At 47.4% G+C, this 19,304-nt stretch overlaps 1 protein-coding gene across 2 annotated transcripts; it reads right to left on the reverse strand.

The window, feature by feature from the left end:
* Positions 1 to 3,742: 3,742 nt before the first annotated feature.
* Positions 3,743 to 13,301, reverse strand: FKBP4 (FKBP prolyl isomerase 4). Of its 2 annotated transcripts, XM_036253093.1 has the most exons (10): positions 13,104 to 13,301; positions 10,900 to 11,044; positions 10,323 to 10,465; positions 9,338 to 9,458; positions 8,917 to 9,073; positions 7,938 to 8,028; positions 7,752 to 7,835; positions 7,297 to 7,482; positions 6,528 to 6,767; positions 3,743 to 4,538 (listed from the first exon to the last, which is right to left on the reverse strand). In XM_036253093.1, the coding sequence occupies exons 1-10, from the start codon at positions 13,206 to 13,208 to the stop codon at positions 4,434 to 4,436; spliced, it is 1,377 nt and encodes a 458-aa protein (XP_036108986.1). In that variant the 5' UTR covers positions 13,209 to 13,301; the 3' UTR covers positions 3,743 to 4,433. The 2 variants fall into 2 exon arrangements, with proteins under 2 accessions (XP_036108986.1, XP_036108988.1); XM_036253095.1 differs by lacking the exon at positions 7,752 to 7,835 and having other exon boundaries at positions 3,778 to 4,538.
* Between the last annotated feature and the right edge of the window lie 6,003 nt (positions 13,302 to 19,304).

Consider the following 19,304-nt stretch of genomic DNA (forward strand, 5'->3'; position numbering starts at 1 on the left):
TTCCTCTTCCCCCTCTGGTTCAGTGCACCTTAGCACACTAAAGGTTCTGAGAAGTCATGAAGTACAGAAACCTGACTCTCAAACTTACTTGACCTAGAAATTAGGCAGAACAGTGTGGGCAGCCCTGCTGAGTGAAATGCTGTTATTCAGAGTGTTACTTGGAGTCCCAGCTATCACAAGTGTGGCCCTATCAGAAAGGACCAACTCTGGGAAGCTTTGATCCTAGAACCTATCAGGGTTGTCGTCTGTTCAAGAGCCTATTGGCCACTAACTAAAGGATGAACGTAGTTCTTCATTTTCACTGGAGAACATGAGGGAATGGGCATTATAATGGGATTAAATGCCACTGAGTTCAAAATGGATTTTTTGTTATGTAAATTTCACCTACCACCCCCAGAAAACAGCCAGATACATTTTGTGTGTGAAGCACTTCTAACAGTGGAATGGGTAACCCTAGGGAGCACGTGGGTTTTGGTAATATGGTATGCTGGTCTCTTCTAGCCAGAGAACTCTCCAAGTTCATGAAGGCATTGCTTTTTGTTGATCATTCCTCCTCAGAACCACTTTGAGTCTCGTTCTCACATTGCCTCCCGAATTGGTATATTTAGTGTTAATTACATAAAGTTTTATTACGATTTGTATAATGAGGACAGTTGGTGTATCCAAGTTATCTGAGTTGGAAAGCAGCTGGGGAACTGCAGCCAGTCAGCAGTAACAATTTCCAGAAAGAGGACAAGTTTTCCTCTTCCTCGGAATGCCTTCAGCTCTTACACTGGCTTTATTCAACACTGCCCTTAGCACACTGTCATTTCAACTTAAGGGTTACAAGGCTCTGAGTTGTTCTGTGTTTGGAAGGGGAAGATTGGTTATTGACACAGGAGTAAAGTATGCAAGTTTCCAGTTTCTTTCTTTTTTTAAAAAAATAAACCAGTTGTTTATTTTGAATTGTATGCTACCAACAGTATTATCTTTCTGTCTGTTCTTTCATGAATACGTTGGGAAGTATATGATAGATGACAAATGAATTGACATTTGGATAGATGAATAGATGGAAAATGGACAGACAGCTTACAATCCCACCCACAGTGCACAAGGGTTCCCTTTTCTCAGCATCCTTCCCAATACTTGTTGACTTTTTGTTTTGTTTTTTTTGTACATGCCCCTAGGGGGAACCAAACCCGGCACTCTCTGGTCCACAGGCTGATGCTCCAACTGCTAAGCCAAACTGGCCAGGGCTGACTTTTTGATTATAACCATTCTGACAGGTGTGAGCAGTGCATTGTGGTTTTCCACTCTTTTCTCAATTTTCCTGTAAGTTTTCTAAAAAGGTACTATTTTTTACTAGTCCCACCTAAGATGTCTTTTACATATTTTCTTCAATTGAGTTGAAATACACAGTTCACCTGTACACTCTCGAGGTGGTGTAGATGATACAGAGTGAAGGTGAGTCAGGTGTGTACTGATGAGGGTCAGGTAGTCTGGGCCAGGCCCTAAAGGGTTTTTTGGCCTGTGGTTCTGATCTTCAGCATAAATAGGATGGGAAGTCACTGGCAGGGTGTCAAGCAGTTGGGAGGATACAATTTGAACTCTGTGCAGAGTGAAGTGCAGGTGGGGCAAGAAGGAATGCAAGATGAAGTCTCACAGGACAAGAGAACAGGCTGGAGGTGCACGATGAGATTGGGTAGGGGCTGACAGAATGATGGAATGGAGAGACTGGAAATAGTGCAGAACTTGATGTTTGACTCAGCACTAGGAAAATTATTTTAAATTTCCCAGAAACTACTTGCAAATTTTTACTAATAGCTAGAAGTACTGGTTGCTACTAGCTTTTCTCATTTGAGCACATTTTCTCCATACTGAAACATTTATTTAAGTGTTGTTGAGGAAGGTGCACCTACCTGGGAAATGAATTTGAGCATTGACCCAGAGCCGAGTGGAGTTAGGTGGGAGGTTCATTTTTAACCTTAGACTTCTGGCCACTTGAATAAAACATCCTCACAAGACAGTTGCATCAGTAAACCAAGACTTGTCCAGCTGCAGGATGCTACACAAGTGGTTTTAAATTCTTGGATTTCTAGAAGCATTCAGAGCTGGAAGGAACCTCAGGAGTGCTTTGTCCATCTTCCGTTTTTGCAGTTGAGGAAAGAGGCCCCGCTTGCCCAGGGTCCCAGAAACCTCATGGCCAACTTTGGATCACACTCCAGGCAGACCTTTCCATTCACTTCTGAGCTTTGGTTTCCTCACTTGTAAAATGGGGCGATAGCGCCCTGGCTGGGTAGCTCAGCTGGTTAGAGCATTGTCCCAATATGCCGAGGTTGTAGGTTCCATCCCCAGTCAGGGCACATACAAGAATCAACCAATGAATGTATAAATAAGTGGAACAATAAATTGATGTTTTTCTCCCTCTCAAATCAAAAAATGAAAATTTAAAAAATAGCCCTGGCCGGTTTGGCTCAGTGGTTGGAGCGTCAGCCCTCAGACCAAAGAGTCCCAGGTTCAATTCGGTTGCAGTTTGTCCTGGCCCTGATCGGGGTCCTATGGGAAGCAACCAGTTGATGTGTCTCTCTCACATCAATGTCCATCCCCCATCTAAAGATAAATGGAACAAGTATCCTCTAGTGAGGATTAAAAAAAACAAAAATTTAAAAAATAAATAAAAACAATGGGTTGATAACTCCTCTGTAGGATGATTACAAGGATTAAGGTTAATCCCTGGGGCGGGGGGGTCTTGGCTTAGTGCTCGGTTTACATGATGGTCATTGAGGGCTACCTGGCTGCAGGGCCACGTCTAATCTTGAATACCAAAAAGACCCAGCCACAAGCTCCAGGCCCAGGACGATGATGTGAATCCAGGAAGAGAGAAAGTGACAACACTGGGAAACCAGACCACTCAGACTTTAGTTCTGGCAACAGCACAGCCGTGCTGTGTGACTTGGTGAAACCTTTCTCACGCACGTTGATCTTCCACAGTAAAAGTATGGAGACAATTCTGCGAGGAACTGTGCAAACCTGTGGGTAGGGAGACTAGCTGTCACTGTGCAGGAATTACTGAACAGCTCACACAGGAGAGGACAGGGGTATAGATGCAGGCCCTGGCCTGCAGCCAAGATCTGGAGCCGGTTCAGCATGGCTGCCTTGTGCCCCTTGGCTTCTCCCAGGGCCCCACGCTATAGGAGTGAAAGGTCAAAACAGGTAGAAAAAAGCACGAAGGTTTTTCCTGTTAGGGCCCAGAAGGAAGCTGGAAAGCAGGCCTGAGTGCCTTTGTTCTCTGGCTTGAGGACTGTGCTTCCCTCTTAATTGTGTACAAGGTGTCAGACAGGTGTGACATGGGGACTCTCCCTTGCTAAGAAACCAAGGAGGCTGTGCTTTCTATGGAATCAGTCAGGCGGAAATAGACAGCTCTAACCTCAAGATAAACACAAGCAGTCCCTGGATCTTTGAGGTTCATATTTTCCCCTTGCGAAGTGTTTGGGAAGACAACCAGGGTGGGCAAACACTGCCAGGCTGCCGGGGGAGTGCTGGGAACCTCTGGCAAGGCCTCCGCGGGCCCTGGCCGCAGCCTGGGCAGTAACCAGTCCTGAATGGCAGTGCTGTCCCTGCCCAACTACAGCTTCTGTGCCTGGTGCTGCACTTTAAACAGCACTGGGGATGTGATGGGTGACTCCTTCAATTTTGCCCCTGTAGTGTAGCCACCCACGCCCACCCTCTGAGGCCAAAACAAAAGGGTTGCCTGACACCCAGGTTTTATTGTTTCCACTTTATTGCTCAAGAGCAGAACTTGAGGTGAACCTGGACCTTCAGCAACGTGCGGAGGAGGCTGAGGGGTGGGGGGTGGGGACACACCTGGTTGAGAAGGGAAAGAGGCCGCAGAGGAAATACGGGATATGGGGGGTGGTCACTATGACACCAGAAGAAATCAACCACACCGTCCAGGTGAGGAAGGGAACAGAGAAGTAGTGGGCACAACAGTGGTTTTTCCCATGCCCCTAGCACCCACATGGAGGCCACGTTTGGAAATGGACAGGGAGGAGGAAAGAAGAAAAACGGCTGCCCAAGGAGGTCTCCCTCTCCACCTTGGTTTCACATCCGACCCCACATCCTACCACTAACACCTTTCTACCATTTGAAAAATGGGCACAGCAGAAAGAGGAAGCAAAATAAATTAACATTCTGATGAGTGTGTGTGGATGGACATTCGTTCATGTGTGATGGGGGCAGGGGGAGGGGAAGAGGGGGTGAAAACACCTAAAATGATCCCCCACCTCAATCCCCCAGCCTACTCCTTTCCCCTTTCCCTCAAAGCCACCGTCCAACCAGATAGAAAAATAAAGGTCTAATTCACTCAAAATTCTTCAGTTTTTACAAAACGAGTGGGGTAGAGCAGAGCAGGGAGCAGGGGAAGCAGGCAGCTGGAGGGACAGGGCTGGGATAGGCTATGCTTCCGTCTCCACCTGAGACTGGCCCCCTGCCACAGCCTTCTGCTCGTCCTTCATCTCTGCAGCAGCATGATGGTCTCCTGCAGCTACTGCTGCCTTGGCCTGCGAGAAGAAACAGGATGAATTCCAGTTCTCATTTGGCCAGTCACCCGATGAGAAAGGTGACTTTTACTCCATGTCCCCACTTGTGCCTGCCTGTACTCAATTCATCTGGTGCCACACACCTAGCACCCTGCCACCATGTACAGTCTGTACCCACAAAACACTCATCCCCTAAATAAAAAACATACACATTCGCTTCTAGCAGAATTACACGGACACAGCAATTCTCTTTCTAGGTATGTCCTAAAGATACGCCTGTACGTGCACAAAACTATGAGTTTATAAGATCATTAACTGCAATACTGTTTAGAACTGTATCTGTCCACCATGGTAGCTACCACCACATGTGGCTACTGAGCACTTTAAATATGGCTAGTTCAAATGGATGTGTTTTAAATATAAACTACACATGGGATTTTGGTGACTTAGTTTGAAAATACACGAATGCAATTTTTTTTTTTGATAGAGTGGAAGGGAGGAAGGGGGAAAGAGAGAGAGAAACATCTATGCAAGAGAGACAGATTGATTGGTTGCCTCCAGCACCACCCAACCAGAGCTGGGGATCGAACCTGCAACTTAGGTACGTGCCCATGACCAGAATCGAACCTGCAACCCTTATATCTGCAGGCTGACGCTCTAACTGCTGAGCCAAACCAGCCAGGAACATGAATGCAGTTTTAAAAAGTTACATGTTGCAATATTTAGATACCTTGCGTCAACAAAATAGTATTAAAATTATTTTCACCTGTTTCTTTTCTTTAACATAGCTACTAGAAAATTTAAAATTATGTATGTGGCTTGCATTATATTTCTTTAGGACAATGCTGGTTTAGAACAGTGAAAGACTAGCAATAGGGAACTAGATAAATGAGATACGATGTATACAATGGAATACTATATAAGCATAAAAAAGAACCTGAAAGCTCTTTTGGTTGTTGATGTAAAAGTATCCAGGTATGATATAAAGAAAGCATGGTATAGAAAATAGGTAGAGCATATTGTCTTTTATTAGGGAAAAGGAAGAGAACATAAATGTGTCTGGTTGTACATGTATTCAATATACTGGAACTATACAAGAACTGGTAACATCAATTGCCTTTGGATGGTCGAAGACTTTTTATTCTTTTTTTTTTTTTAATCCTCACCCGAGGACATTTTTCCATTTTTTGTTCAGATAGAGCGGGAGGGAGAGAGAGGGAGAGAGAGAGAGAGAGAGAGAAACATCGATGTGAAGGGACACATCGAGTGGCTGCCACCCGCACGACCAACCAGGGCCGGGGACAAACTGCAACCGAGGTACGTGCCCCCTTAGCGGGAACCGAACCCGGGTCTCTCTGTACCGCAGGCCGACGCTCCAACCGCTGAGCCAAACCGGCCAGGGCTGACTTTTTATTCTTTGATTTTAGAGAGAGGGAAAAGGAGAGCGAGAGAGATAGAAACATCGATGAGAGAACATCAATTGGCCGCCTCCTGCATGCCCCCACTAGGGATCGGGCCCACAAACCTGGGCATGTGCCCTGACTGGGAATCAAACGAGTGACCTCTTGGTGCATGGGTCGACGCTCAACCACTGAGCCATACCTGCCAGGCTCGTGGGAGACTTTTTACTACACATTCTTTTGTACAATTTGAATTTAACTATGTAAATGTATTACTATTTTAAAATAGATATTTAAAACCTGTGTTTTAAAAAGGCACAGAATATATGTTGGGAAGCACACTCAGCAATTGACTCCTAACCTCCAGGGCTTGCAAGTGAGTTTCCAGCCCTGACCAATGAGGAATGTTGGCCCTGACAGCAGGAGTTTTTACTGAGAGAACATCCACACTATTGCTCCAGGGATAAGGGCAACTTCTGGTTTCCAGGACTGGCACAGACAGCCATAGGCACAAAGAGCCCACGCCAGCTGGGTTGGGTACAGGAACGAGGAAATGAGATGGACAGAAAAAGAGACATTACCTCGCCCCTGTGCCTGTCCCAATCCTCACCTTGCTCTCTTCTTCAGCCAACCTCTCAAACATATTGGCATAGAGCTTCTTCTCCCGTGCAAGCTGCTTGCGGATCCGCTGATGGCAGATAGCCAGCTGGGCCTTGGCAGCTTTGTTGCCAGGGTAGAGCTGCAGGACCTTCTGGAAGTCAGCCCGTGCCAAGTCAAAGTCATTCACTGCCAGGTGGGCCTCTCCCCGGCGGAAAAGGCCCTTCTCATTGTTGCTGTCGAGCTCCAGGGCCTAATGATGAGGGAGGAAGCAACAGTGAGACCTCAGCTCCTGTAGCTTCTCTGGCTGAGGCTGGGTTCCAGAGGCAGCCCTAAGCAGGATGACAGGGAACGGAAACAGCTGGCTCCACTCCAGAAAGAGTAAGTCTTGGGGGATTAAATGGAAAAGACCAAGGTCTGGGTAAGAACCTTATTTAGTCCAAGAAGCAGAGAGGGAAAACGGGTCTTCAGATGGAAGAGAAGGACCTCTGACAACATTTCCGTTCTCTTTAGAACAAAGCAAGTATGTAAGCGAGAGAGGCTAAGAACCAGGTGAAGAAAACACTTAAGCAGCTCTTCCCATCCAGGGTTTCCTTCTCCCTCTGGGTCAGCTGCCTCCTATCACTGAAGTCAAGGTGCTTGCCCTTAATCTCTGAGCTCCCAATGGTTCACCCTGCTTACTCCTACCCTAGTCACCGAGGGCAAATTTCAGACGTGCTGGCAGCTCATCCCCAACCTTGTCTGTGAATGATGCGCCCGTGCCTTCTTTAAAGGGGCCTCACCTTGTTACAGCTTTCGATGGCAGCTGAGAAGGCCTGAAGTTTCAGGTGACACATGGCCAGGTTGAGATGGGAGGCCAGCCGAAGGGCCTGTGCCTTCTGTGCGTCCTCATTAGGGAAACTTGACTCGTATTCCAGCCAGGACACAATCTTCTTGTATTGCAGTGCGGCTTGCTTGTACTTGCCTTCCTAGAACGGGAGGGAGGCTCAGGCATACAGCCCAGGTTCAGTAGCACCAGGCCGTCATACCCTGCAGACACCAGTGACCCTTGGGCAGAAGAGGGTCCTGCCCACCCCCCGTGCCCCCAGGCAAGACCAGCTAGCTCAGATATACTAAGTGAAGATTGCAGGTGCTAGTTGTCCACTCCCTGGCAGAATATGACCTCAGCCATTGGGAGTAACGGTGGGCCCCGAGGAGCCCTCCCCGGGGCTGTTCAGGACCCTGACCGCTGGCTCACCTTGAAGTACACAGTGCCCCGCTCTTTCACTATGGTGCCCTGTTCCAGTTTCTCCTCTGGATTCATCTCCCAAGACTCCTTGGCCTGCCATCCCCCAAGGGAGAAACATAATTGTCAGCTACCCCAGAGAATCACCTGCAGGGTAGAACCTGATTTCAGAATAGGGAGGACCTTGAGCAAACTCACCTTCTCAAAACCCTTGAGGTGGATTTCATATTTCAGGTTAGCATTTGGTGGGATTTGGAACTTTTCCTTCCCAACACTGCCAAAAGCATAGCTGTAGGGACAAAAAAAAAAAAAAGAAACAAACCCCTCTACGTCAGTGGTTCTCAACCTGTGGGCGCGACCCCTTTGGGGGTCAAATGACCCTTTCACAGGGGTTGCCTAAGACCATCGGAAAACACATATTTCTGATGGTCTTAGAAACCGAGACACCGCTCCTCTCTCCGTCTCCAGGTGGGTCCGTCCACATACAACATGAGGAACTGTATTAAAGGGCCACGGCATTAGGAAGGTTGAGAACCTAGAGTCTAGGTCATCTCGGCAGCACTTAACCTGCTCCGCATTGAAAAGGCTTCCTGTCTGTTCCTGGGAAGTACCTCCCCATCTCTTGAGACCTGGTTCAAATGTTTCCTATTCAGCAAAATCTTCCCTGATCTCTTTACACAATTAGTTGGTCTCTTAGTATCTTACATATCCTTGTAATAATGCATACTACACACTGCCATGATTACTAATTTAAATGGCATCTCACTGAAAAATGAGTCAATAGATGGCAGGAACAATGTCTCTGCATACCTGGGAATTTTCAGCATTGTGTCTGGCACAGAGTAGGTGTGCTTCAATAAATGTCATTAATGAGTGAAAGAATAGGAGATAAAAATCTTGATGTCGGTAAAGGAGAGAGTCTGTAGCAGCCGTGACTGAAAAGATTACGTTCTGATCCAAGGAGATGTGAACAATTGTGGCCACGCTCCTAAACACAGCAGCGATCATAATGGCCTATGTCTGGTGTGCCCAGAGGCACAGCAAAGACTAATGAAGCTGCGGGGGTAGTGAACACATGCAGAGGAAAAGATACACATGGCCAGGTATATAACTCACTGTGGACATGTAGATCTCTGACCTCGGTTCACCCACCTGCTCTATAAAGTGCCCTCCTCACCTGGGCTTGAGGTACACAATGGAATGTTCTCCTTTTTCCATGTTCTGAATGGCTTTCTCCAGCCCACAAGGCAGATCCAGACTCTCCCCCTCGCCGATCTCAAAGTGGAGCTCCCGCTGATCAAAAATCTGGTCCTTGTAGTACCCTTCCAGTGCGACTGGCATGCAAGAGAGGCAATGTACCAGGTGTGTGAGCGGGCAGGTGACTGAAGGAGGAAGCCATCAGCCTCCCTCTATTATTGCATCACTTCTGGCCCCCAAGATGCCCTTGTTGTTCTCAGACTTGGAGGGATACTAAGAGGCCATGTCCAATCCCTCATTTTATAGACAAGAAAAGAGGATCAGAGAAAGGAAGTGACTTGTCCAAAGCCACCCAGAGACTAAGTATCAGAAACCAAATTAAAACCTGACTACTGTCTCACCCTCCACAAGAGCACCCTCATTGGGCCTGGCATAGCCTTCACCCCGAGTCTGTATTCTCCGGATGATTCCACCATCTTCTTCTTCTGTCAGGTCCTCTCCCTTGAACTCAAACAACTCCACCTGTGGGGAAAGACAGGTGACATTACTCCTTTGAACACCAACTCATCAACAGTGGGATACAACTTCTCTCTCATTCAGAAGAGTCCCTAAAGTCTGGCCACAGAGCAGCCACACCAGGAGTGGACCAAGTGACACTTTTGCTAGTTCTCAGGATCTGGTACAGGTGGGCAGGCCACACAGATTTCAGTTAACCCGAGGAGATCAATCTATTTACTAACCTCCTCCGTGTAATAAGGACATGTTGCAACAATCCTAACTCAGCTACTTGAGAAGCCCAATCTGACAGGCATTAGAAATGACCCAACATCTCTCAGTAGTCTTCTGAACATTGTCCAAGTATTAGTGATGATTAGGGCTTAACTACCCTCAGACTGAACGATGTCAAATTCCACTTCTGCCGTGAAAACTTTCCTCACCTCCATGACCCACAGGGGTGGGGACTGGGGGTTGGGGGAGAGGCATCTCTCCCCACCTCTTATCTCCAGGCTCCAATATTCGATACTGTCATTATAACTGTATAAAGATTCTGACCGCATGACTCCTTTCAGTTAAAATTATATCCCATCTCTTCTGGGCACTGCTCTTGAGATAAACATGTCTCAACCCATTATCTTGCTTCAAGTTTGAAAAGGGATTCGTGGCCACCTCTTCCTACCCGAAACCTCCATCACAGCCCACGTTCTGGCAGCCGCAACCTGTGTGCACAGCAGAATCAAATGCCTTCTTCATTTCTCTTCTCCCCTTAAGGCCAGGCCCTCAGCCTTGGCTACATTGTCTCCATGCGGCAGGAAGGACTGGAGGGCAGCCAGGCCCTAAGCTGAGATAAGGTTGGCTCCGTGCCTTGCTCTCTGGCTGGACACTTACCTCAAACACAAGCGTGGCATTGGAAGGGATCTTTGGAGGGCTGCCTGCCAAACCGTAGGCATATTCGGGTTTGCAGGTGATGCGGCATATTTCCCCCACTTTCATGGTCGCTACAGCAATGTCCCAAGCCTTGATGACTTCTCCTGTAGGCACAGAAAGCAAACAGGTCCTCCTTGGCAGGGATCTGACTCTGGGCTCAGTAGCCCCAGAGTACCATGCCCGAGGGGAGACTGAACACTCTTTTGAAATGGGACCAGGAAAGTAGAAAACCTGGTTGCAATCAGTGCTGTTGTCTCAGGCCTCTTAAAAAAAAAATTTTAAAAAAGACTCAACTCTAGAACAAAGGAGTTCAAGAAACAAGGCAGTTCACTCCTGAAGAGGAAGTGAAGTATTCAGAGGTGATCAGGGGGAGGAGAGAGAGAAATCAATATAGTTACAGGAGAATGAAAGAAAAAACAAATAAAAAAACCACATCTGTAATAAACCATTCCTCCTTAAGCTTCTGAGAATACAGTTTCTGCTCGTGACAGCTTATACTGTCCTCAAAGCCTATCTACTAAGCCTAGGTTTTGCCTACCTTTTCCCAGGTCAAAGGAGAATTTGTCCTTGCGGTCAATGCTGGAATCAAACTTGGTGCCATCTAACAGCCAGCCAGTGTAGTGAACAAAGACTCGGTCCCCAGTCATGGGCATCTCTGTGCCCATGCCCTCTCGCTTGATGACCTGGGAGGAAGGGGCAGAAGGTGAGTAACCAGGGATGGGGGCAGAAAGAGGCACAAAACTGTCTGCACACCTCTGACAGGAACATAGAGGAAGTCTTCTGCCTCCTTGTAAGTAGAATCAAAGGACTAATCCTCAAAGGATTCTGATACCAAGCTTGGCTAGAAGCCCAGTGACCTCCCAGTCTTTCTGGAGGTGTGACATGACTTGGTTTGAAAAACTGGAGACAAAAAACCTGAGTTAAAAAAAAAAGGAGATAAAGACCCAAGTTCAAGTTTTTGCTGTATTATCTTGGATAAATCACTCAAACTGTCTAGATCTTATTTATAAAGTAGTGATGATAATCCCTTTCAGAGTTGTTAGGAGGATTAAATTGGTAAAATTTTCAGCAGCAAAGAAAGAAGTATTTATACTTCATTTTCTCATTCTTCCTAAATGCCTGTGACCATCAGATCAGGGTCTGGTTTGGAGATAAGGAGAGGAATATGAGTAATGAAGAGTCCAAAAGAGGAAAAGGAATAGATCAGATTATAGATGAGCACAGGGGCCCTAAACTCTGACTCAGGACATGGGCATTCCAGACTGGTAGGCTAGTTTAAGTCCTTCATTTCTGAGCTAAGAGTATTTCCCAGGAACTTATAAGCCTCTGTTTCTCCTCCTTAGCATTAATAAAAGATCCCGCCATGAGCAACCCGACAGGTGTGTCACTGCCCTCTAAAGGAAAGTTTCCACCACACGATGGCTGGCGATTAAGGAGTAGAAAAGTTAGGGGAACGGAGTGGAGGATAAAAGAGGAACTGACCCTTCCTGGAGTAATAATCTTGCAGAAACCACCAGATACTGGAGGGAGAAGGGGAAGCCACATGCCCACTGGGAGAGCATCTTGAAATTCTGAGATCTAGGGGGAAAGCCACGTGCATTTCTGGACCAGGTAGGGGCTCCTGGAGGTTTGCCCAGGTCGCACACACACACGTGGAGTTAGGTGGTGGGCATGAGATCTGGGCTGGGATTTCGATATGCTGGACTCCGCAGAACCTGCTCTGAAGCACCTTTGGTTGTCCTGACCCAGGTCAAGTTGTCTTGCTCCCCGAGTCCTAGACACTTCCCCCTTCACTTTGGCTATTTGCAGTGTGGCGGTTACACAGCAGCCGGATCCCAAGCGAAGCACTTCCTTTAGGCACCACCCCACACCCCACACCCCAAGCCCCAAATCAGGAAAGAGGGGTGAAATCTGAGGTGGGAGGGGAACTACAGGTCCCGGCATGCACCGCTCCCTGGTTTTCCCGGGGCTGGGGGAGGGGGGACAGCATGGCTGAGCCGGTGACCTAGCTAAGTCCCAGCCTTTAGAAAGGGGCTAACGAGGGCGGAGGGCGCCAGAACCTTCCTCGCGGCAAGGTCCGGCGCCAAGTTGCAAAAAAGCCTCTGAGCCAGGAAATTACTCTTGTGACCCGCTTCAGGTCCCAGCTAATATTTAATTGCCAGGGCTAGTAGGCGAGCTCTCGCACCACCAACGACGAAGGCGGCCCAAGCTGATGCTGGCAGGGAAGGAGCTGGCTGCTTGGCCGCAGCTGCGGGGTCGAAACGAGGTGAGGGAGGGGCGGCGTCGGAGCAGGCCCGGCCCCGGGTGCATGCTGCCCAAGGCCCCCCAGCTTCTGCTCGCATGCACCCCCGCACCCCGTCTCTCCCCGCTTCTCCCCACTTCCCCTCACGGCTGCAACGCGCACGCCGGAGTTGGCGCTGCAGGGTCGGGGAGCCCAGACCACAGGCTTCCAAGGGGACCCGAGAAATGGCCAAGGGGAGGTCCGTGCACCTAGGCAACCCCACTTCCGAGCCTGCGGCCGCCGTCCAGCTCCCAGACAACGCAGCTTGGTCCAGGAAGGCGGTACAACCGGCCGCCGGCTGCACGACCCCTCAACGACTGCCCGGCTGCCCGGGAGTCTAAAGAGGCGACCGTCCCCCCCAGTGCCCTGTCTGGGGGCTTCCAGGCTCGGTTGGAGGGCGGCTGCGATCGGCGCTCGGCGGCCCCAGCAGGCCCGGGTTCCCCGGCGCCCCCGGCCCTCACCTTCAGCACGCCTTCATCCTGCTTGGGGCTGATGTCCACTCCCTCGATTCGCAGCGGCGCCGACTGCGCCCCGCTGTCGGCTGCCTTCATCTCCTCGGCGGTCATCGCCGCTCCGTGCGCCGTTTACTCCGGCAGCTGGGCACTGGGCGCGCGCCAAGCCCTCTCTGCCGCCGGCCTGTCTGCACCGGGGTGCGGGCGCCGGCGTCGCGGCCACCGACCTGCGAACTGGTCCAAGGCTCGAGCAGCCCAGCCTCCCGGTGCTCGCGGCCCGCGGCGGAGTCTGGCTCCCGAGCGGAGTAGGTGGGTACTGAGCGGCCCGGCGAGCGATTGGTCCCACCCCGCCGCGGGGGAGGGGCTGGGCGGAGCGCGAGCGCGAGCGAGGGACGGAGGGGTTGGGGTGGAGAAGTTTCTAGAGACCGCGGCGGCTACTCGGGTTCGGGCTCTAGTGCATTGGGCGCTTATAGGATAATTTCTGTATCTGGTCCATTCCTCCTGCTGGCTGTCCGGCCCGCCTGCCCCAACTCTGGGGACCCTCGCACTCTGGGGATCGCCCTCCCCGCGGCCCTGCGCTCTCCGGGCCCTCCCTCTCCCGCTTCCCGGTCTAACCGGATTCTTCCAGATCCTTCACGTTGCCCCTGCATCACTCCAGTACCTCTCCCGCCAACCCAGAGCCGCCTCTGCCCCAAACATTGGACCCCGCCGCGTGCTTCACGCGGAGCTGGGCAGCCGGGGCTGAGCGGCAGCGTGTGGTTCTGCCCGGGACCGAGACGCGCCGACCGTAAACCGAGCCAGCACGGTGCCCCGGGCTCGCTCGGCGTGCGCTTCAGAACCGGGGGAAGGCGCGCAGGGAGTGCGCGGCGGCGGCGGGGGGCGGCGGGGGGCGCCGAGTGGGTCCGCGTACCCGGCTGCACAGCGTTGGCCCGGAGCAGCCTTCATTTCCCCCGCGCCCTGAAGACGTGCCGCCTTCAGCTCTTTCAAAATGCTTCGGGCAGCCGATTTGCAAGAAGTGAGCCGCTGAGCTCAGTCAAGATTAAACGGGGCACGTCACGTATTGAACGGTCCGTGCCCGACAATAGTAAAACTTTTATTTCGGTTAATACTGAAAAACAAAAATGGTTTCAACTCACGAGTAGTCATGCCGGTTTACTAAAGGCCCGAGGCAAGGTGTATTTTCTTAAAGTTAGATCCCCAAGTGTTTATCGAGTGCTGGCGGAGTGCAGAGCGTCTGTGTGGTGGGCCAAAGCTCTGCAACACCTAGTTACGCAAACAATGGTTTTTTGACAAAAAGATCCGTCTAGAGAGAGTGTCGATTTTGCTCAGCAGTTAACCCGTTTAACATTGCCTGGTGAATGGTATCAAATAATCATTGGCTATATGAATTTGTACTTCGATAACAACAACAACAACAATAATAATAAAAACTTTTTTTGAGTCCTGGCTGTGGACCTGGCACTTTGCAGTTGTACACAAACTGTCTCATTTAGGTAAGTAATTAAAAGGGCCGTTACAGATGAAATTTCAATACCTTAACATAATTTGATAATTCATCATAGTCCTTTCTGATCAAATTTTACAGGAGATGCAGAAGAAATAAAACTTTTCTCCAGCAATTTACAGCATATGTTTAGCCACAACTAAGACATTTCTTATTAGATGCCCCGGGATTCCCTTGAAGGATATTTCCGGGAAGAGGTTGACGCACTAGGGGTAAATTTGTTTCTTTTCTACACTTTCCTTGATAGGGTAAGAAGTAACAGTGCCAAAACCCTCCCAAAGTCCAGGAGACGGGGATGGAGGGTAGGTTCCGGGCTGGCCAGTTTGGCATTTTGCTGTTGGCTTATGCACCTGCTTATTCTCAGCATGTGCTAGTTTCTTTTAATGCTAGGGCCATTGGTTATTATTTGGCAGAAAAAGTTGGGATAGAAGAGAAAAGTTCACCTTTAGAGTAATGCTTTTCTGCATCTTTTTCTTTGTTGGAAGCAAACTGCATATGTCTATGTCTTTTAATTCCCGTCACTTAAGCTGTACCTGTCATTGCATGACTACATAGCTTGATAGCAGTAGAAAGGGCATATGCTATGAGATAAGCAAAGAGTTGGGTCGCCCATGTACTAACTGATTTGCGGCAGGTTATTGGGATAGTAACATCTGTCAATGAGGGTAGTTGTGACGGTTAAAGAAGAGGACATGTATGTCAGCTATCTAGCATGGTGCCAACCTTCAAGCAGATGGTTAATAAATTGTGGTCCTTACTCTAATGTGATAAATACTGTGGTGGAGATGGGGACAAAGTGCCAAGAATACAGAGGTATGTAAGAGAGGAGAAAGAGAGGGCAGAAGGGAAAAAGGAAGGACAAGACGGAAAGGTTTCCAGCGAGAAAATTCTTCCCAGTTCAGTGAGTGAGTAGATGAGGGGGCTGGAAGATAGAAGGGAGAGGGGAGGGGGCAGTAGGCATTGGGTTCTTGAATCTCAGAGCAGGACCTACTGTTTCTAGATATTTTTTTCCTGGTTATTTAAATTATATTCCTCTGACTGTAAAACTTCCACATATTCAAAGTGTAAAGTGCACGGATGTTTTATTCTTTCCCTCCTCTTCCTTACCCCCTTTCCAGCCCACTTCAATTACTGTTTTCATCAAAGATATTTAACAAGGTAATTATTTTCATTCAGTCATTTACAATCTTTCTGAAAATTTCCCCTTTTGCTGGAGAAAGACAGCACACTTAAAAAAAAAGTTATCCATCATACTGTGTAGATGACTCATGCTGAGGTTAGAAGTTTTGTTATTGCCAAAATGAGCCTCCTGAGCTCATCTGGTTCATCTCCCTAAATGCTAGGCCCATCCTTCACACATGAAAACCTCTTGATTTTTAAAGTTGCTATTTTTTCCTTCTTAGACTGCTAGTGCTCTTAAACATTTAAAAACTTGTATAATATTTGGATCATTTAAAAGAATGTAAGATGAGTATGTATGTGTGTATATACATGTACACACGTTATATAACATACCGACGTAATGAACCTTGGTAATATACCACCCAACCTAGGAATTAGAACATTACCAATATGATTTGTGTCAAAAATGTAATACCAAAGCCCTGGCCGGTGTGGCTCAGTTGGTCAGAGCATCATCCCTTATACCAAAAGGTGGCGGGTTTGATTCCTGGTCAGGGTACATACCCAGGTTGTGGGTTCGATTCCTGGTAGGGGCAGGTAACTGATCGATGTTTCTCTCACATCAATGTTTCTCTCTCTCTCCCTTCCTCTCTCTAAAAATCAATTTAAAAAAGTAATACCAAAAATGTTCAGGATCCTTACATAATTTCTTGCTATGTTTGGTGTCTGTTGACTGAAAAAACGCAAACTGTACCACCAACCAAAACAGCTATTACGCATTTCATCAAACATTTATTTATTTCTTTATTTTAGTGATGACAGCTCCCTTTTTATACATTGGAAAAATAGTAGACATCTCTGTGATGTCTGTACATAAGGGAGATCTGCATAGTGACCTGGGTTCAGATCTCAACTTCATCATTGAACACACCATGGGTCCTTGGGCAAAGGTGTAAGGTCTTTTGTCTAGATTTAAATGTTTTGTTTGTGGATGTTCAGTTGTTCCAGCACTGTTGGTTGACAAGACTGTCTTTGTTCCATTGTTTTGCCTTTGTTCTTTTGTCAAAGATCAGTTGACTATACTTATGTGAATCTATTTCTGGCCTGTCTTTTCTGTTACATTGATCTCTTTGTTCTTTCCCCAATACCACACCGTCTTAATTACTGTCACTTTATGGTAAGTCTTGAAGTTAGGTAATATCAATCCTCCAACTTTGTTTTTCTTTGTTAATATTGTATTGGCCATTCTGGGTCTTTTGCCTCTGCATGTAGAAGTTTGCCAACAACTATAAAATAATTTACTGGGATTTTGATTGGGATTTACTGGGAATCTGTAAATTAAGTTTGGAAGAGCTGACAGCTTGACAACATTGAGTCCTTCCTATCCGTGAACATGGACTGTCCCCATTTATTTAATTCTGTGATTTCTTTTCTCAGAGTTTTGGAATTTTTCTCATATAGATCTTGTACATATTTTGTTAGATTTATACCTATTTTGTTTATACCCATTTTCATTTATTATTATTATACCTATTATTTCATTTACTGGGGGGTGCTAATGTAATGGTATATTGTTTTTAATCGCAAATTTCACTTGTTTATTGCTGGTATATGGGAAAGAATTGAACTTTTGCATATAAACCTGTATCTGCAACTCTGCTATAATTATTAGTTCCATTAGAGTTTTTGTTATTGATTATTTTGGATTTTCTACATGGATAGTCATGTCATCTGAGAAGAAAGATAGTGATTTTTTTTTTTTTTTTTTAATCCTCACCCGAGGACATTTTTCCATTTTTTGTACAGACAGAGTGGGAGGGAGAGAGAGGAAGAGAGAGAGAGAGAGAAACATCGATGTGAAAGGGACACATCGAGTGGCTGCCACCCGCACGACCAACCAGGGCCGGGGACAAACTGCAACCGAGGTACATGCCCCTAGCGGGAACCGAACCCGGGTCTCTCCGGACCGCAGGCGGACGCTCTAACCGCTGAGCCAAACCGGCCAGGGCAAGATAGTGATTTTTTATGTGTCTTGTTTAAAAAGTCTTTGCCGCCTTGGCTGGTTTGGCTCAGCGGTTAGAGCGTTGGCCTGCGGTCTGGAGAGACCCAGGTCTCGGTTGCAGTTTTTCCCCGGCCCTTGTTGGGTCGTGAGGGTGGCAACCACTCGATGTGTCCCTTTCACATCGATGTTTCTCTCTCTCTCCTTCCCACTCTATCTGAACAAAATATCGAAAAATGTCCTTGGGTGAGGATAAAAAAAAAATCTTTGCCTATCCCATGATTGTAAAAATAGTCGTTTTGTTTCTTTGTTTATTTGTTTTATTCTCACCCAAGGACATTTTTGCACTTATCTTCAGATAGAGCAGGAGGGAGAGAGGGAGGAAGAGAGAGAGAGAAACATCGATGAGAGACACATCGAGTGTTTGCCTCCTGCATGACCCCAACCAGGGCCGAGGACAAACTGCAACCGAGGTACATGCCCTTAGCGGGAACCAAACCCAGGCCTCTCCGGTCTGCGGGCTGATTCTCTAACTGCTGAGCAAAACAGGCCAGGGATGTTTTTTTAATTCTAGAAACCTTTGTTTTATCTTTCACATTTAGGTCTGTGATCCATCTCAAGTTAATTTTTACATGTGGAATGAGGTAGAGTCAAGGTTTGTTTATTTATTTAATTTTTTAAATTGATTTTAGAGAGAGAGGAAGGGAGAGGGAGAGAGATAGAAACATCGATGAGAGAGAACATCAACTGGCCGCCTCCTGCATGCCCCCCACTGGGGATTTGGCCCACAATCTGGGCATGTGCCCTGACCGGGTATCAAACTGGTGACTTATTGGTGCATGGATTGATGCTCAACCACTGAGTCACACAGGCCGGGCTATTTATTTATTTTTTAATTCCTCACCTGAAGATATGTTTTCACTGATTTTTTTAGAGAGAGAGAGAGAGAACCATTGACGTGAGAGAAACATCCATTGGTTGCCTCCTGTATGCACCCCGACCAGCAACCTAGGTATGTACCCTGACCAGGAATCGAACCCACAACCCTTTCGTGTATGAGATGATGCTCTGACAACTGAGCCACCTGGCCAGGGCAAGGTTTATTTTTTTATGTATGGATTTACATTGACCCAACACCATTTATTGAAAGACCGCCTTCCCTCACTAAATTGCGATGGCTCCTTTGTTGTCTGTCAGGTGTGACTGTGTGTTTTTGTCTGTTTGTGGACTCTCTTTTGCTCCAGTTGTCTGTTAGTTTGTTCCAGTGGTCTGTCAGTCTATTCCTATGCCAATACTTTCTGTAGCAAGATTGCCTTGGCTTTCTAGTTTTTAAAAAAATTTTGTTACACATTTTAGAATCATTTTGTCAATGTCTAAAAAAAAAATGTTGGTATTCTGGTTGGGATTCCATTGAATTTATATATCAAATTAGGGAGATTTGACATCTTAAATAATGAGTCTTCTAAGCCAAGAACATGCTATATGCCTCCATTTATTTTTTCTCAACAGTGTTTTATGTTTTATATTTTTAAGCACAGAAATCTTACATATCTTTTACAAGAGTTATTTTGAGGTATTTTGGTTA

Source organism: Molossus molossus, unplaced genomic scaffold (genome assembly GCF_014108415.1).
Source record: "Molossus molossus isolate mMolMol1 unplaced genomic scaffold, mMolMol1.p scaffold_m16_p_10, whole genome shotgun sequence".
Classification (NCBI taxonomy): domain Eukaryota; kingdom Metazoa; phylum Chordata; class Mammalia; order Chiroptera; family Molossidae; genus Molossus; species Molossus molossus.